The sequence below is a fragment of the Nerophis lumbriciformis genome, linkage group LG01, assembly GCF_033978685.3.
Source record: "Nerophis lumbriciformis linkage group LG01, RoL_Nlum_v2.1, whole genome shotgun sequence".
Taxonomy (NCBI): Eukaryota; Metazoa; Chordata; class Actinopteri; order Syngnathiformes; family Syngnathidae; genus Nerophis; species Nerophis lumbriciformis.
In genome coordinates, this window is record NC_084548.2 from 24806140 (window position 1) to 24823965 (window position 17826).

Below are 17826 nucleotides of genomic sequence, written 5' to 3' on the forward strand. Positions count from 1 at the left end.
GGGGACCTATGGCTCTAGAGCCAGATGTGGCTCTTTTGATGACTGCATCTGGTTCTCAGATAAATCTTAGCTGACATTGCTTAACACGATAAGTAATGAAGAATTCCGCTGGTAATCACAATGTTAAAAATAACGTTCAAAATATAAAACATTCTCATGCATTTTAATCCATCCATCTGTTTTTGCACTTGTTCAAGAAGTTGCATTAATAGTATTTAATATATTATTGGATTTGCTTCAGAATAACAATGTTATTAAAAATAATAAGAAACTTATTATACTCTAAAAATGTTGGTCTTACTTAAAAATGAACGCATTTAGTTGTATTCAGTGTTAAAAAATATTATATGGCTCTCACAGAAATACTTTTTTAAATATTTGGCTTTCATGGCTCTCTCAGCCAAAAAGGTTCCTGACCCCTGGTTTAAAACATTATGTGGGTGGAAATATAACTTTATCTTATGTTTTTAAAATTATCAACGCACATGTGGACTAAAACAGATGGGCAACTCACTTTGGCAGCATAGCGGTCATCAAAGGTGTGTTTCACCATCAGTCCCTTCAGCACCTGTGTGGCAATCTGACAAATCTCTCGACTCTCCTGTAATGCGCCACCCACTTCCCTCAGCAGCAGACCCACCAGGAAGTGGTTTTGACAGAAGTCATCAGTGAGGGAGTAGTCCAGCTGAAGATCTATGTACAAAAATAGAATGCTGATTCAAGGAGATTGGGATCTCGAGAGTACAGTGCAGTGTACCCTTGGGTTTGATTAGGGGTAACCCTAACCCAACTGACCTTGGAACCTCTGTATCCGGCCTTTTCCAAAAAGCATGGGAAGATTAAGAGGGATGTAATGCTCATGGCTGCACACAATTCTCAGGAACTCAAACTTAAATTCGTATAAAGTCTGGAAGAAAAAAAAATAGAAAGCTTACAAATACAGTTGGAAAAATAAGTATTTGATCCTCTGCTGATTTTGTAAGTCTACCCCATTATAGAGTACATAACTTGCATGGTAGGGTTATTAAAACAGAGAAAACCAAAATAGGAAAATATCATGAATTAAAGATTATAAATGAATTTGTTTTTGGTTTAGGGAAGGAAGTACTGAATTTGATCACAAATCAAAACATGGTGTATAAAACCATGTTGGCAAGCTCAGAGGTCAGATGTTTCTTGACATTTTTCAGCAGGGTTGCAAACATGTCAGGAAGGATGTTTGACAGTAGGGATGCTGATGTTGGATTCTTATGAAACATGTATCCATCTCAAATACTGCACCTATAATGGTCTCTTTTTCAAAAAGCTTCTTTCTGATGGTTTTGTCGACTATTCCAATCTTGAACAGTTCTACAATCTCATCCCTGAGGTTCCTTGGCAGTTCTTTGGTCTTGCCCATGACAGTGGAGAGATTTGAATGGAAGAAAGTGTTTGTGTGATGGGTGCATTGAAATTAGGAGTACTTTCATTACCTGCGGGGTGCCTACCATATACATTCTGGACTGTTACAAAATCAACAAGGGATCTGATTTTAGGGAATCTAACAAAATTCAAGTCAGAAAAAGCAGAAAATAAAAACCTTCGGGTCACCAGGTATGAAGAAGTTCAGGTAGTTATTGATCTGCTTGAAGACAAACCCTCGGTCCATGAAAGTGAAGCAGCGCTGATTGAGAACAGAAATACGACAAAAGTATTTAAAAATAAATGATATACTGTTACTGGGACTGTATATCAGGAGGTTTTTCACTGCAGATACTGGGAGGATCTCAAACCTTAATGAAGACTGCCAGGCTGTGGTTAGCGTTGCGTGCCACATCCAGGTTGTCCTTGTATTTCTGGGTGATGTGAGGCATCAGTATATTGACCAAGGTCTCGACAGCATGGTAGAAGGAGCAGGAAAAATGTTGATTTCTTGAGAGCTAAACAAGAACAAGGGGGGAAGTTCAAACGTGGGGTGGGGGTTACTGTAGTTATAGAGCAAAGTGGAATAACAAAGACCTGCCTTGACTTTACCACTCTTAATGAGATATTGAGCCATCGCTTTGACAAGTGCTTCAAAGAAGTACCAAGAGTGCTGAAAAACAAAGTTAGTTGGTCACAAGGTACATCTCTGGGACCAGAGAAAAACCCTAAAAACAATTGCAGCAGTTTTTAAGGTAGACTTTTCAAAGAGATTGCAAATGCATTTTACCTTCAGCAGCTTGTTGCTGGTTAGGAAATCGGTGGAAGGCTTCAGAATAGCTGTCATGGCTTTAGCCAGCTCTTCATGAACTGTTTTTTCATTGGTGTCGGTACAAGACACTGGTTTAAAAACAAACTGTGCGAAGAAAATGAGGTTAAGGTATTCCATGAGTAAAAACCTAAATTGTTTTATATAGTTAGGGAAATCACAATTTGACCGCCTGCGATTCTGTAAGTTTACCCGACATATCAAGACTGGCATGGACTGCATTCCCAACAGACTCTTATTTTGGTCAGTTACTTACTATTTTTCACTTGGCATTAACTTAAGCGACAAAAAATGCTGAACAGGTCAAAATCCTTTGAGATGTTGACCAACCACAAGAAACGTCTGCATGCTAGAGCTTTCTTCAAGCACTCAGTCACGCTTTGCTTGGGGATCAAATACTTATTTTAATCAATCAAATACACATTCTTTTAAAATGTTATGTTTAATGTTCACTTGTGTGTATTTTTGTTAGAATTCTGGACTGTATATGTCCTTGTAAATGGGTAAACCTACGAATTTAGGGGACCCAATAATTATTTCCCCAACTGTATATTGAATCTGTAACCACAAGATGCTACCTTGATGTAAGACCTCAGGTAATGCCCGAGCCCCTCTTCATGGCACTGCGCTACGACATGTACCATTACCCTACAGAGAGAGAAAGAGGCACTGACATTGTTAAATAAGAAACAAAAGTAGTGTAGAACATGCTGCTTGTGGGTGTGGCCTTGCCTCGTCACATTGACGGCCACATCTTCATGTGAGGCACTGGTGAGGATGCGGAACAGCTGGTTGAGGATAGTGGGCAGGAAGTTCACCATGATGTGACCCTCCACAGCGTGGAGACTCTAAGAGGGATCATAGTGTAAGTAGACCATATTTAACACCTGCTGTGTCCAAAAATAGAATCCAAACATGCTTGAATGATAATTGTTTTGCTTCATTAAAGCATATTCTATTACAAGTGCAATCCAGTGTAATCCTGAATATGCACTAGTTGTTCAAGCCTGTTATAAGAGATAATACCTTTAAGAATTTGACCAGATCGCCCTCTGATGCTTGTTCAGACACTTCCGTGATTTGACAATGGTGGAAAAAGTTGTGCAAGTGCTGATCCTAAAGGAATCAGGAATTATACATAAGAATCAGAATTCACAAGTGTATTACAATTTATACAGAGATTATGTTTTTTATGAGTTATTTACATGATTGACATTAATATTTACATGATACCTGAGTATAAACTGTGGAAACAAGATGTGTTGTGACTTTGAACAGAAACTTCCCTCCGTCAACCCACTTTATTTCAGAGCCAGAATGCTGCAATGACAAAATCTTTGTTTTTTGAGGGAATTCCTTTATGTAACAGCGAGTGATCCTAAACAAAATGGCATCACAAATATGAGGTGAATTGTGTTGTAGTTTATGTTTACCTTGGTGACGGCATCCTGGCAGCTAAGGTAGCCTGCTGGCAAATGTGCAGCAACTGGTACATGCTGTTCATTCATGACGACTCTACCGTCTCTTAGTAGAGGCAACCATGCTGAGCCCACTGCGGGAGCAGAGCAGCCATGTTTTACCATACTATAGTATGAATGACACCATTAGAGTGCGCATCAAAAAGGGTAACTGCTTCAACACTATTGGCACTTTTACACATTGGAAATACAGGGTGTGTCAGAAAGGTCAGGACTGGTGTTTCAAAAGATGCATTTCAAATACTGCTACTAGGGGTGTAACGATTGCTCAATATATTGATAGATCGATTTATATTCCTAAATTGCAAGTATTGCCTTAACCTATCGATCCAAGATGGTTTTAAAAGGGAATCGATCAATTTTATTTATACTAGAAATAGGAAAACATTGGATTTAAGAACAGCAGACTTTATATTAATTTTAGCACATGTAATTAGATTCAAGATTCAAGATTGTTTATTGTCATATGCACAGTTAAACAGACAGTTTGCCGTACAATGAAAATCTTACTTTGCTAGTCCACCCTTCAACAAGTCACATGGTACTTAGCTTAAAAAAAAAAAAAAAAAAAAATGTATATACAAGGCACAGTAAGTAACATTACATTATTGCACATTCTGATTGACAGTCAACAGTATAAATATGGAGGTGACATTGGGTCACAGCAGCAGTTTAAAGTGTCTTTAGTGATCAAAGGTGAAAAGTGTCTACAGTGATGGTTCACAGTTCAGGGGTGGTCATAGTAGCTGTTTTTTGTTCAAAAAGACAAAAGTAAAACGAGGGGGGGGGCTAGCATTCACAAGTTAGCATTCACAAGCATGATGGCCTGTGGGTAGAAACTGTTTGTCAGTCTCGTAGTCCTGGATTTCAGGCTCCTGTATCGTCTGCCTGATGGTAGGAGGCTGAAGAGACTGTGCTGGGGGTGTGTACTGTCCTTTATGATGTTGTGTGCTCTCCTGGTGGCCCTGGTAGAGTACATGTCCTATAGTGAGGGGAGGCTGCTCCTGATATGTACTGAGCAGTTTTAATCACTCGCTGGAGTACCTTCCTGTCCTTAGCAGTGCAGTTTCCATACCAGACCGTGATTGAGCTGGTAAGGACACTGTCAACCGTACTTCTATAGAAGTTGCTGAGAATTTTGGGTGGCATGCCAAATTTTCTCAGCCTTCTTAGGAAGTACAGTCGCTGCTGCGCTTTCTTTATTGTTTGTTGGGTGTTGTGATCCCAGGTGAGGTCCTCGCTGATGTGGGTCCCGAGGAATTTAAAGGTTTTCACCCTGTCCACCTTTGTCCCCCCCTATGTACAGAGGTGTGTAGTGGGTACTCCTTCTCCGTGGGTCAATAATTATCTCCTTAGTCTTGTCTGTGTTCAAGGAGAGATTATTATCCTGACACCAGGCCACCAGTTCCGCTACCTCCCTTCTGTACGCTGCCTCAGCTCCCCCGGTGATCAGTCCGACGACCGTACTATCATCTGCAAACTTGATGATACTGGTGTTGTTCTGGAAGGCCACACAGTCGTGTGTGAAGAGGGTGTACAATAGGGGGCTCAGCACGCAGCCTTGGGGGGTCCCTATGCTTAGAACCTTTGTGCCTGATGTCTGGTTGCCGATTCTGACTGACTGGGATTAGGAATGATAATCGAAAAACGGTTCTTATTCAGAACCAGTTCCCAGTGTATCAATTCCTTGGAATCGCTTGCCATTTTGTCAAGGGATTCTCTAATCGATTCTTTCGGGTGGGGATGACGTCAATACACAACGAGCGTACTGCCTGGTGACGTCAGATCTCAAAATGGCGAAGCCCATGTTGTGCTTTATTGTTCTCCGTCTTCCCTATTGGTTTGTGCCTGCATTTCTCCTGTTGTGCTTCCTCAGTTCATTCTTCCTTGGTGAGGCTGGGGCGGACCCTCGGGGTACACTTGCAGATAATCAGTCCACGGACTACTTAAGCTTGGCACAGACAGCTGTGCCTTGCTGGTTATTGTTCCCTCTAGGGTACGTTTTTTCGCCTTCTTATTTTACGCCTAGCTTGTGTTTTTTGGATATCTTTTTGTGGACCTTTCCTTCACTCAGTGGGTACTGGCCTTTCCCCTCGCCAAGCGCTGAGGTTCCAGTTTATGTACAACTTTACATGGTGTGCATTTCTCCTTTTGTTTGCATTTTGAACTTAATTAAAGACTTTTTCTATTTTGATTCCATCTTGCCTCCCGTCTCGCAATCTGGGGTCAACTCCTTGTCCTAGTCTTAACAGCGTGGTCGAAATAAACACTAACATTTTACAAGAAAAGATTGCAATAGAGCTACTTGTAGTTCATCAACAGGAGGACATACGAGTAGGGATGATGCTCGAAACCGGTTTTCCCGGTTGTTCGATAAGCAAAGAACCGAGTCCTCGGACTCGAATCCCTTTTTGAGAACCTGTACCCGTTATCGAGACCACTATAGTAAAGAAAAAGAGTTGGTTCTTTATTCAAATCCCTGGGAACGAATCCTGTCCCGACAAGAAATGCCCCGTGTGACATCACAAGAAATGACGTCACGTAGCTCAGTCATTTGTCACGGTGGGGTGCAGCGTGCTGCGGTTCGTTCCTGGGACGCAAAACTGACAGCTCCGGACGAAAGTGTGCAGGTAGGAGATGATTTATTTCTCATAAATCATACACATTACAACAGACAGGAACGAAACAAAAGGAAAGCGTGCCGTTCGTACGAGAAGCTAAAGCAAAAACTTACTTAGCACAGGAATACTAGAAGCTAAGGTAACTTAGCACAGGAATCATGAGCTCGAAAACCAGAATGCCAACGTAACTGTTGCAAATGCAAACAATGAAGCCACGACGAGTGACCGGAAAAGGCAGGCTTAAATAGAGTCTCTGATGTGCAACAGGTGCAGTACAAGGCATGTCAAAATCATAAGTAACCATGGTGACTAAAACAAACCCCCGAAGTGCACAAAACAACTAAGGAAGTCCAAAACTAACAGAACGTAACTAAACAAAACATGATCCGACAAATATATACATCATTTACTGACCTTTTTATAATAAAATATCTGTGAATTAGTATATACAACAGTTTTGTAAAATGTAATTAATTAATTCAGTCATTATTAATATACTGAGGTGAAGAATATCTTATTTTCAATAAGGTTGAAGGTATTTCTTATAATTCTTCTTCTTTGTACTTTGTAAGCACTATTCATTTGAACAACCAGTACAATGTTTAACTTCTTTACTTAATCCATTCCATCATTTAATTCCACATCATTTTAGCTGTTTGCAATTTTACCAAATCATCGAACTTTAATATTTTTGACTCAATGAATAAAGTTTTTGTATGTTCTCTATATCCAACATTATGTATCAGTCTAATTTTTTTTTTGTTGTAACACGGTTAATAAATGTAGTGCACATTTGTAATTGTTTCCCCATATTTCTGCACAATAACTCAGATATGGTAATACTATAGTAGCGAGCAGTAGAGAATGTGAAGTGATTTGTTAAACCAAATATTGTGTTTTTTTCCATATACAACAATGTATCTGGACTTGATAAGAGAATCGATAAGGAATTGGTTCGATAAGAGGATTCGATAATAGGCTCGAACTCGATAATTTCTTATCAAACATCATCCCTACATACGAGCAATATGCTGAAACATTTAAATACACAGCATGCAATAATTATAAATGAAAGTCCTGTTTTTGAACCGCTCCGATCTCATCCCAGGCAGCAGTAACGCTAGCACGTCATCTGAATACAACATGTTAGTGCTATTTGTTCAATTGAAATGAATGCCTTCTCATTTTGATGAGCATGACGAGAAACCGATCGTGACTGACTCCGAGGCTCGCAGTTTCCGCTCCAGTTCACGTCTGCCGCTAAGCAGCGACTAAGTTTGTGGTCTATTTGCTATAGTACACACTCCTAATTTGTTTGAAAAAAGTTGTGTGTTTTCCTTCCATCAGATTTTCCCTCATATACAGGTGAAACTCAAAAAATTGTAATATCGTGTACAAGTCTATTTATGTCAGCAGTTCACTTCAAATGTGTAACAAATATGTGATATTAACTCATTACATGCAAAGTGAGGTATGTCAAACATTTATCATTTTGATGATCTTGGCTTACACTTTTTGAAACCCCACATTTTCTGAGTCTTTCAATTCAAGGTTTTCATAAGCCACAATCATCAAAATTACAACCAATAAAGGTTTGACTTTTGATTGATTGATTGAGACTTGTATTAGTAGGTTGCACAGTGAAGTACATATTCCGTACAATTGACCACTAAATGGTAACACCCCAATAAGTTTTTCAACTTGTTTAAGTCGGGGTCCACTTAAATTGATTCATGATACAGATATATACTATCAGATATTTACTATCATTATAATACAGTCATCACACAAGATAATCATCAGGGTGTATACATTGAATTATTTACATTATTTACAATTCGGGGTGTGGAGGGGGTGGGGCGTTAGCTTTGGTTGTTATCATCAGTCATCAACAATTGAGAACAGAGAAATAGATATTGAAACGGTGTAGGTCTGACTTGGTAGGATATGTACAGCAAGTAGTGGACATAGAGAGAGAGAGAGAGATCAGAAGGCATATGAAAAGTATCTACATTTGATTGTTTACATTTGATTTTTAACAATCCGGGGAGGGTGTTAGTTTAGGGTTGAAGTTGCCTGGAGGTGTACTTTTATTGCGGCTTTGAAGGAGGATAGAGATGCCCTTTCTTTTATACCTGTTGGGAGCGCATTCCACATTGATGTGGCATAGAAAGAGAATGAGTTAAAACCTTTGTTAGATCGGAATCTGGGTTTAACGTGGTTGGTGGAGCTCCCCCTGGTGTTGTGGTTATGGCGGTCATTTACGTTAAGGAAGTAGTTTGACATGTACTTCGGTATCAGGGAAGTGTAGCGGATTTTATGGACTAGGATCAGTGCAAGTTGTTTTACTCTGTCCTCCACCCTGAGCCAGCCCACTTTGGAGAAGTGGGTAGGAGTGAGGTGGGATCTGGGGTGGACATATCTCACTTTGCGTGTAATACATTTATATCACATGTTACTAAATGTTACATTATTTTGTAATTTCAACATGATTTATTTTGTTAAATTGTATAGAAGAATATTTATTTATTACATTTATTTCAAAAAAAGTCCCTTTGTTTCTTCTATGCTGCCTATTGTGACCTCACTGTAAGCTTTCTAAGGTCGTAATCTAAGCAAAATTGAGGCTAATCCACCTTTATATTAAGAATCGCTAAGAGAGCCGTTAAGGTAACGAATTGTCAAGCGGAATCAAAAGAAAAATCGGAACCGGAAAAATATTTTCAGTTCCCATCCCTACATGTAATAATACAGATTTTAAACGTTTAGTCTATTTTCCCGTCTATGGCGTCATCAGAACAATAATGGCGGCTATATACGGTGGTCGAGAAAGGTCAGAACAAAGGCCACAAGACAATAGTGTAATATCCATGACGTTGGTATGTGTGCCTTTTAAAGTTGGTGCTGTTGTGTGTGACGTGTGGGAGAGTAGCAGACTAGTGGAGAGTTTGGGTGCATGTGTGTTTAGTGTTTAAACGTGTGTTTTGACTCCCTGAGTTTGTTAGCGCTTGTTAAGAAAGCATCTGTGAGTGTATTTCCGACTGTCTCCCTCCTTTTCAACTCCTAGGCATTACAATATCCTAACTTTCAGCTACAGCACGATTGCAAAAGCCACAACAACCAACGACACAACACAATGATGAAGCCACATCACAACTTTAAACCACAGACACAAAGGACATGAGAGTGGTGCAAGTTACCATGACGCACTGACTCACGAAACACAGGGAGAAGTCATTTCGTTAGACACAAATAAATACAAGAGATGGATGAAGGAGGCTATGGAAAGTAGGAAGCGAGGGGCCAACACCATTACCAGGGATGAGGGGGTATACATTGCTTCCGCACACCTGGGACACAGTCAAATACTGTATAGAACTTTATTTAGCAGGTAAATTTACTCTTGAAATTTTGGTTAGTGTACAGGTAAAAGCCAGTAAATTAGAATATTTTGAAAAACTTGATTTATTTCAGTAATTGCATTCAAAAGGTGTAACTTGTACATTATATTTATTCATTGCACACAGACTGATGCATTCAAATGTTTATTTCATTTAATTTTGATGATTTGAAGTGGCAACAAATGAAAATCCAAAATTCCGTGTGTCACAAAATTAGAATATTACTTAAGGCTAATACAAAAAAGGGATTTTTAGAAATGTTGGCCAACTTAAAAGTATGAAAATGAAAAATATGAGCATGTACAATACTCAATACTTGGTTGGAGCTCCTTTTGCCTCAATTACTGCGTTAATGCGGCGTGGCATGGTGTCGATGAGTTTCTGGCACTGCTCAGGTGTTATGAGAGCCCAGGTTGCTCTGATAGTGGCCTTCAACTCTTCTGCGTTTTTGGGTCTGGCATTCTGCATCTTCCTTTTCACAATACCCCACAGATTTTCTATGGGGCTAAGGTCAGGGGAGTTGGCGGGCCAATTTAGAACAGAAATACCATGGTCCGTAAACCAGGCACGGGTAGATTTTGCGCTGTGTGCAGGCGCCAAGTCCTGTTGGAACTTGAAATCTCCATCTCCATAGAGCAGGTCAGCAGCAGGAAGCATGAAGTGCTCTAAAACTTGCTGGTAGACGGCTGCGTTGACCCTGGATCTCAGGAAACAGAGTGGACCGACACCAGCAGATGACATGGCACCCCAAACCATCACCCAACCATGCAAATTTTGCATTTCCTTTGGAAATCGAGGTCCCAGAGTCTGGAGGAAGACAGGAGAGGCACAGGATCCACGTTGCCTGAAGTCTAGTGTAAAGTTTCCACCATCAGTGATGGTTTGGGGTGCCATGTCATCTGCTGGTGTCGGTCCACTCTGTTTCCTGAGATCCAGGGTCAACGCAGCCGTCTACCAGCAAGTTTTAGAGCACTTCATGCTTCCTGCTGCTGACCTGCTCTATGGAGATGGAGATTTCAAGTTCCAACAGGACTTGGCGCCTGCACACAGCGCAAAATCTACCCGTGCCTGGTTTACGGACCATGGTATTTCTGTTCTAAATTGGCCAGCCAACTCCCCTGACCTTAGCCCCATAGAAAATCTGTGGGGTATTGTGAAAAGGAAGATGCAGAATGCCAGACCCAAAAACGCAGAAGAGTTGAAGGCCACTATCAGAGCAACCTGGGCTCTCATAACACCTGAGCAGTGCCAGAAACTCATCGACTCCATGCCACGCCGCATTAACGCAGTAATTGAGGCAAAAGGAGCTCCAACCAAGTATTGAGTATTGTACATGCTCATATTTTTCATTTTCATACTTTTAAGTTGGCCAACATTTCTAAAAATCCCTTTTTTGTATTAGCCTTAAGTAATATTCTAATTTTGTGACACACGGAATTTTGGATTTTCATTTGTTGCCACTTCAAATCATCAAAATTAAATGAAATAAACATTTGAATGCATCAGTCTGTGTGCAATGAATACATATAATGTACAAGTTACACCTTTTGAATGCAATTACTGAAATAAATCAAGTTTTTCAAAATATTCTAATTTACTGGCTTTTACCTGTATATTTTATTTGAAAAATTGTTTGAATGTTGAAACGTGAACCCATTATTGCATTTTTGTTGTTGACCGAGGAGGTCGTCTGGGAAGTAATATTAATTATTTTATTGTTCCTAGTTAACATTGTAAATCCCACATTTTGTCTTTTTTTAGTAAAAAACTGTAAAATGTGATTCTTTTTTTTGATGTGTTTTTTTTTTTTTTTTTTACGTCTTAAGCATTTTTACTGGAAACTGACACCTTATTGGCTGGTTCTAAGACACAATCGATTGCTTCAGGCTTAATTTGCAGAAAGTCGGTCATGAAAGAATATTTGTGCACTGAAATTTTATAAAACCTAATTTTAAAACACTGCATTTTAACCAACATATTTTTTAAACACACACAATTTGCTCAGAAATTTGAATTAAATTAAAGGCCTAATTAAACCACTACTACCGACCACGCAGTCTGATAGTTTATATATCAATGATGAAATCTTAACATTGCAACACATGCCAATACGGCCGGGTTAGCTTACTAAAGTGCAATTTTAAATTTCGCGCGGAATATCCTGCTGAAAACGTCTCGGTATGATGACACCTGCGCGTGACGTCACGGATTGTAGAGGACATTTTGACATGTCACGTACATAACTTTGGGGACTTTGGGGAAATATATGTGTTATATGAACTTTGGGGAGGTGAACGGTACTTTGGGCTGTGGGATTGAGTGTGTTGTGCAGATGTTAGAGTTGTATTGGCGGGTTATATGGACGGGAGGGGGGAGGTGTTTGTTATGCGGGATTAATTTGTGGCATATTAAATATAAGCCTGGTTGTGTTGTGGCTAATAGAGTATATATATGTCTTGTGTTTATTTACTGTTTTAGTCATTCCCAGCTGAATATCAGGTCCCACCCACCTCTCACAGCATCTTCCCTATCTGAATCGCTCCCACTGCCCTCTAGTCCTTCACTCTCACTTTCCTCATCCACGAATCTTTTATCCTCGCTCAAATTAATGGTGAAATCGTCGCTTTCTCGGTCCGAATCGCTCTCGCTGCTGGTGGCCATGATTGTAAACAATGTGCGGATGTGAGGAGCTCCACAACCTGTGACGTCACGCGCATTTCGTCTGCTACTTCCGGTACAGGCAAGGCTTTTTTATCAGCGATCTAAAGTTGCGAATTTTATCGTCGATGTTGTCTACTAAATCCTTTCAGCAAAAATATGGCAATATCGCGAAATGATCAAATATGACACATGGAATGGACCTGCTATCCCCATTTAAATAAGAAAATCGCATTTCAGTAGGCCTTTAAATTGTCAGCATAATTTGATGTAAAAACAAAAAGAAAAAATCAGTTCCCAAAATTCAAACGCAAAACATATCCGTTACATAAATTCAGGGGGGAAAAAAAGAAAAGCTTTTGGTAATAAAAACGCAGATTAACCTTGAGAAATAGTCCCATAATTAACACTACCGAGCATAGTACTGTATACTGAGGTTTAGAATGTAACTCCTACTGCACCGTTGTTGTTTTTTTTACAGTAATGTTTATTCATTGTTTAGACTACAAGCATTAGGTCAGCCATGTTGTTGGTGAGCCACACAACTGTGTTTCGTTGATGTAATTGAGTGGGACTTAAATAGGCCAAAATGTGTGACTGAGCAAAATAATTGCATGAGCGGTTTGAAATCCACTGCTGTGCTGGTCTGCCATTTCAAACTGGCAAAAGATTGTCTTGCCATGGCCAATGATGATGTTGACCATCATCATCATCATCATGAATATATTTGCATCAATTCGCTACGCATGTCAATTGGGAACAGTCTACCTGGAGTCTCCACCACATCTTTCTTCTTGCCATTGCTGTCACAGCTAACATGATAGAAGGTGAAAAGAAGATGGTGCCTTTGGTGCAGTTGAGGTGGCAGCTCAATCTTTATCTACAGGAGGTTGCAAAAGAGAGATTCTTCAGGGTTGGTTCCCGTCGTACTTGCACATAATGTTCATGACGATTAGGATGAAAAAGAGTCGACAGAGGAGCGCTTCCACTGGAATACTGTTTATTAAACTGATACAATTTGTGGTGAAAGGGAAAAAGTCACCTCATTGTAGAACTCAGGGTTCTGTTGGTGGTGCAAGACAGCTGCATATGCCTTCTGGGTGAATAGGGAACCTCCGGGATGACCATAGATGCACTGATGTAAAAAGGAGAAAAAACAAAGTTCAATGTAGTTTAATACTGAATGAATTTGAAGAAAAAATCAAAAGAACACCAAGACAATGTGAAGTGGGGGGGTGTTTTTAAACCAGGAAGGCTGAGAGTCACATTATTTCATTCATCCATCGTTATTCAAGTACTTTTAATGAATTAGTCTATATCCTGCATTTATTTGTTCATGATACAATGTTTCTGTTAATTTATATTCCTGAATGTGTGTATTCATTAATTTATTTTATGTATTGGTTTATTTGACAGGCACATAAATTAATTAATTAATTGCTGCAAAATGCAACAGGATCAGTCAAAAGGTTTTCTGTTGTCCCTGTACGGATTTCATAATTATCTCCTAAAGACAACAGTAAAAAGATTGTACAGTGATCAATGCAAGTATAAAAATAAAAAGTTAAATACCCACAACTACACAAATAAGCACAGCATTTTGTCAAAATACAATGTACATACAAAATAAGCTACAGTAAAGACACCAGGTAAAACAGTTCCATTCAAAATGTAAACATACAAATATATAAATATATACAACACGTAAATATATACAACACGGTGAAAGAGGGGTTAGTGTGTCTGCCTCACTATACGAAGTCCAGTGCAGTCCTGGGTTCAATCCCGGGCTCGGGATCTTTCTGTGTGAAGTTTGCATGTTCTCCCCGTGACTGCGTGGGTTCCCTCCGGATACTCCGGCTTTCTCCCACCTCCAAAAACATGCACCTGGGGATAGGTTGATTGGCAACACTAAATTGGCCCTAGTGTGTGAATGTGAGTGTGAATGTTGTCTGTCTATCTGTGTTGGCCCTGCGATGAGGTGGCGACTTGTCCAGGGTGTACCCCGCCTCCCGCCCGATTGTAGCTGAGATAGGCTCCAGCGCCCCCCGCGACCCAGAAGGGATTAAGCGGTAGAAAATGGATGGATGGATGGATTCAACAATATATAAAACGGCTTCCTTTATTCTAGTATTTCATTTTTCAATTTATATTTTAGATTCATTTTATTTATATAATTTTCAGAGTTATTTATTCAAATACTTTGATATTTATTTTCCTGCCAACCATTATATGGTGCAAAACAATATTAGAAAACAGCACCATTTAATCGCCTTTGCATTGCCTATCATTTTATTGACAGGCTTTTTTGGACTTGTCTGGCATGGAAATTATATTCTCAAAACAAGGATTGTTTGGACAATGTCGTCACCTGCACAGCACGTTTTCAAAAACACCCCCAAAAAATATATAAACCTACCCTGAGTGGCTGGGATTCCTCTTTATCAGAGTCCTTAAATTCAATGCAAACTGCAATGTTCCTTGCCTGAGGAAGACATGAGACATTAAATATAAATGCTGAAGAAGGACTTCTACGAAAAGAAAGTGTAAACTTAAGTGTAAAAAGGTGTAACTGCAAACTTGAGCTATGTTTGGGGTTTTTTATCCATTGATTTTATTGGAGTTTTTGTCTACGTTGTCCTTGAGTGCCAAGAAAAGCACCTTATAAGTAAAATGTATTATTATGATTATTAAGGTATGACATATTCTTCCTCAGTCTGTAACACAGTAAAATCCTGCTGACATATAAAATTAATCGAAATGGAAACAAACTAACCAGTAAAAGGAAATTATTGGGTATAAAAGCAGGCAGCTGCAGCCTTCAACAAAACAACCGTAAATGGTCAGATTGAGAAAAAAAAACAGGTTGACTTATTATAAAATAGGCCTTCTTAGAGGATAATATTACGGTGGAACCCGTTTAGGTCAACATCCCTCGGTTTGGGTGAACATAAGCGGTTGTCGATGTAACTTGAAAAAGACATTGCTTACACATTTACTTGGGGAGAGATAGAGAATGGATGATAATAAAGAAATATTTTACATATCCTAATTTGTTGACATGGTTTTACTCCATTTGTAGAAAAATAACCGTAAATGGGTGCATTTTATTCACAACAGAAACGAAAATTAAAGAAAGATCAACCACAAAATACAAACCCCGTTTCCATGAGTTGGGAAATTGTGTTAGATGTAAATATAAACGGAATACAATGATTTGCAAATCATTTCCAACCCATATTCAGTTGAATATGCTACAAAGACAACATATTTGATGTTCAAACTGATAAACTTTTTTTTTTTTTGCAAATAATCATTAACTTTAGAATTTGATGCCAGCAACACGTGACAAAGAAGTTGGGAAAGGTGGCAATAAATACTGATAAAGTTGAGGAATGCTCATCAAACACTTATTTGGAACATCCCACAGGTGAACAGGCAAATTGGGAACAGGTGGGTGCCATGATTGGGTATAAAAGTAGATTAGATGAAATGCTCAGTCATTCACAAACAAGGATGGGGCGAGGGTCACCACTTTGTCAACAAATGCGTGAGCAAATTGTTGAACAGTTTAAGAAAAACCTTTCTCACCCAGCTATTGCAAGGAATTTAGGGATTTCACCATCTACGGTCCGTAAAATCATCAAAGGGTTCAGATAATCTGGAGAAATCACTGCACGTAAGCAGCTAAGCCTGTGACCTTCGATTCCTCAGGCTGTACTGCATCAACAAGCGACATCAGTGTGTAAAGGATATCACCACATGGGCTCAGAAACACTTCAGAAACCCACTGTCAGTAACTACAGTTGGTCGCTACGTCTGTAAGTGCAATTTTAAACTCTCCCATGCAAGGCGAAAACGGTTTATCAACAACACCCAGAAACGCTGTCGGCTTCGCTGGGCCTGAGCTCATCTAAGATGGACTGATGCAAAGTGGAAAAGTGTTCTGTGGTCTGACGAGTCCACATTTCAAATTGTTTTTGGAAACTGTGGACGTCGTGTTCTCGGGACCAAAGAGGAAAAGAACTATCCGGATTGTTATAGGCGCAAAGTTGAAAAGCCAGCATCTGTGATGGTATGGGGGTGTATTAGTGCCCAAGACATGGGCAACCTACACATCTGTGAAGGCGCCATTAATGCTGAAAGGTACATACAGGTTTTGGAGCAACATATGTTACCATCCAAGCAACGTTACCATGGACGCCCCTGCTTATTTCAGAAAGACAATGCCAAGCCACGTGTTACATCAACGTGGCTTCATAGTAAAAGAGTGCGGGTACTAGACTGGCCTGCCTGTAGTCCAGACCTGTCTCCCATTGAAAATGTGTGGCACATTATGAAGCCTAAAATTCCACAACGGAGACCCCCGGACTGTTGAACAACTTAAGCTGTACATCAAGCAAGAATGGGAAAGAATTCCACCTGAGAAGCTTAAAAAATGTGTCTCCTCAGTACCCAAACGTTTACTAAGTGTTGTTAAAAGGAAAGGCCATGTAACACAGTGGTGAACATGCCCTTTCCCAACTACTTTGGCACGTGTTGCAGCCATGAAATTCTAAGTTAATTATTATTTGCAAAAAAAAAATAAAGTTTATGAGTTTGAAATTCAAATATCTTGTCTTTGTAGTGCATTCAATTGAATATGGGTTGAAAAGGATTTGCAAATCATTGTATTCCATTTATATTTACATCTAACACAATTTCCCAACTCATATGGAAACAGGGTTTGTAAGAAAGACCTTTGATCCTTGTGTTAGGCTTAAAGGGGTCATATTAAGATTTTTGTTCTACATTTAAAACACTTCATTGTGGTCTACATATCATGTAATGGTGGTTCTTTGGTCAAAATGTTGCATATATTAGGTTTCCAGACCGTTTTCAAGCCGGACCGTCTCTTCAGGATGAGCCGTATTGTGGGTGGTCTTATTTACATGCCTTCACTTCAACAGCCTCTTCTCCTCGTCATCCATGTTGTAGTTTCTAGCATTTCCATAGCGAGTCTACTGACAGGTGTAAATTCAAACTATACATTTCTTTGTATTAGAAATGGCAACAACGGAGGATGCATGTACGAGCTAGTCTGCTCCTCAACAAGAGGAAAGAGAAAAAGAAGGAGCTTATTGAATGCAGCGTGGACTACAATACAACCCACTTAGGGTACATGAAATCACAATTGTGGAGAACGTCCCTAATGGGGCTAATCCCAAATGGCTCTTTTGGAGGATAGATGAAGGAAGGAAAGGCTGTTTTATAGATATCGCCACAGTGCCTCCATGGTTTGATTTCAAATGTTGGGCACTTGTGCAGATCCCAAATACACAAAAACAGGTATCAATAGATATGAAAAGTTGGTTTTGCATATTTATTTAGAAATGAGTGGCTGTTAATTTCCTGATGCCCTGCTGACCCTTTTTTCTATCATTGATTTTGACCACAAA

General features: G+C 39.5%; 1 protein-coding gene across 1 annotated transcript in view; it reads right to left on the minus strand.

The window, feature by feature from the left end:
* Positions 1 to 17826, minus strand: part of LOC133617711 (dedicator of cytokinesis protein 9-like) — a 168167-nt gene that overhangs the window by 61754 nt on the left and 88587 nt on the right. The window contains exons 17-30 of the mRNA XM_061977877.1: positions 14808 to 14873; positions 13431 to 13523; positions 13157 to 13268; positions 3664 to 3782; positions 3464 to 3550; positions 3257 to 3346; positions 2963 to 3078; positions 2809 to 2878; positions 2192 to 2317; positions 2003 to 2074; positions 1773 to 1919; positions 1580 to 1663; positions 796 to 907; positions 515 to 693 (exon numbers count right to left, since the gene is read on the minus strand). Of these exons, the coding sequence (XP_061833861.1) occupies positions 515 to 693; positions 796 to 907; positions 1580 to 1663; positions 1773 to 1919; positions 2003 to 2074; positions 2192 to 2317; positions 2809 to 2878; positions 2963 to 3078; positions 3257 to 3346; positions 3464 to 3550; positions 3664 to 3782; positions 13157 to 13268; positions 13431 to 13523; positions 14808 to 14873 (1473 nt within the window). The remainder of the gene's footprint in view (positions 1 to 514; positions 694 to 795; positions 908 to 1579; positions 1664 to 1772; positions 1920 to 2002; positions 2075 to 2191; positions 2318 to 2808; positions 2879 to 2962; positions 3079 to 3256; positions 3347 to 3463; positions 3551 to 3663; positions 3783 to 13156; positions 13269 to 13430; positions 13524 to 14807; positions 14874 to 17826) is intronic.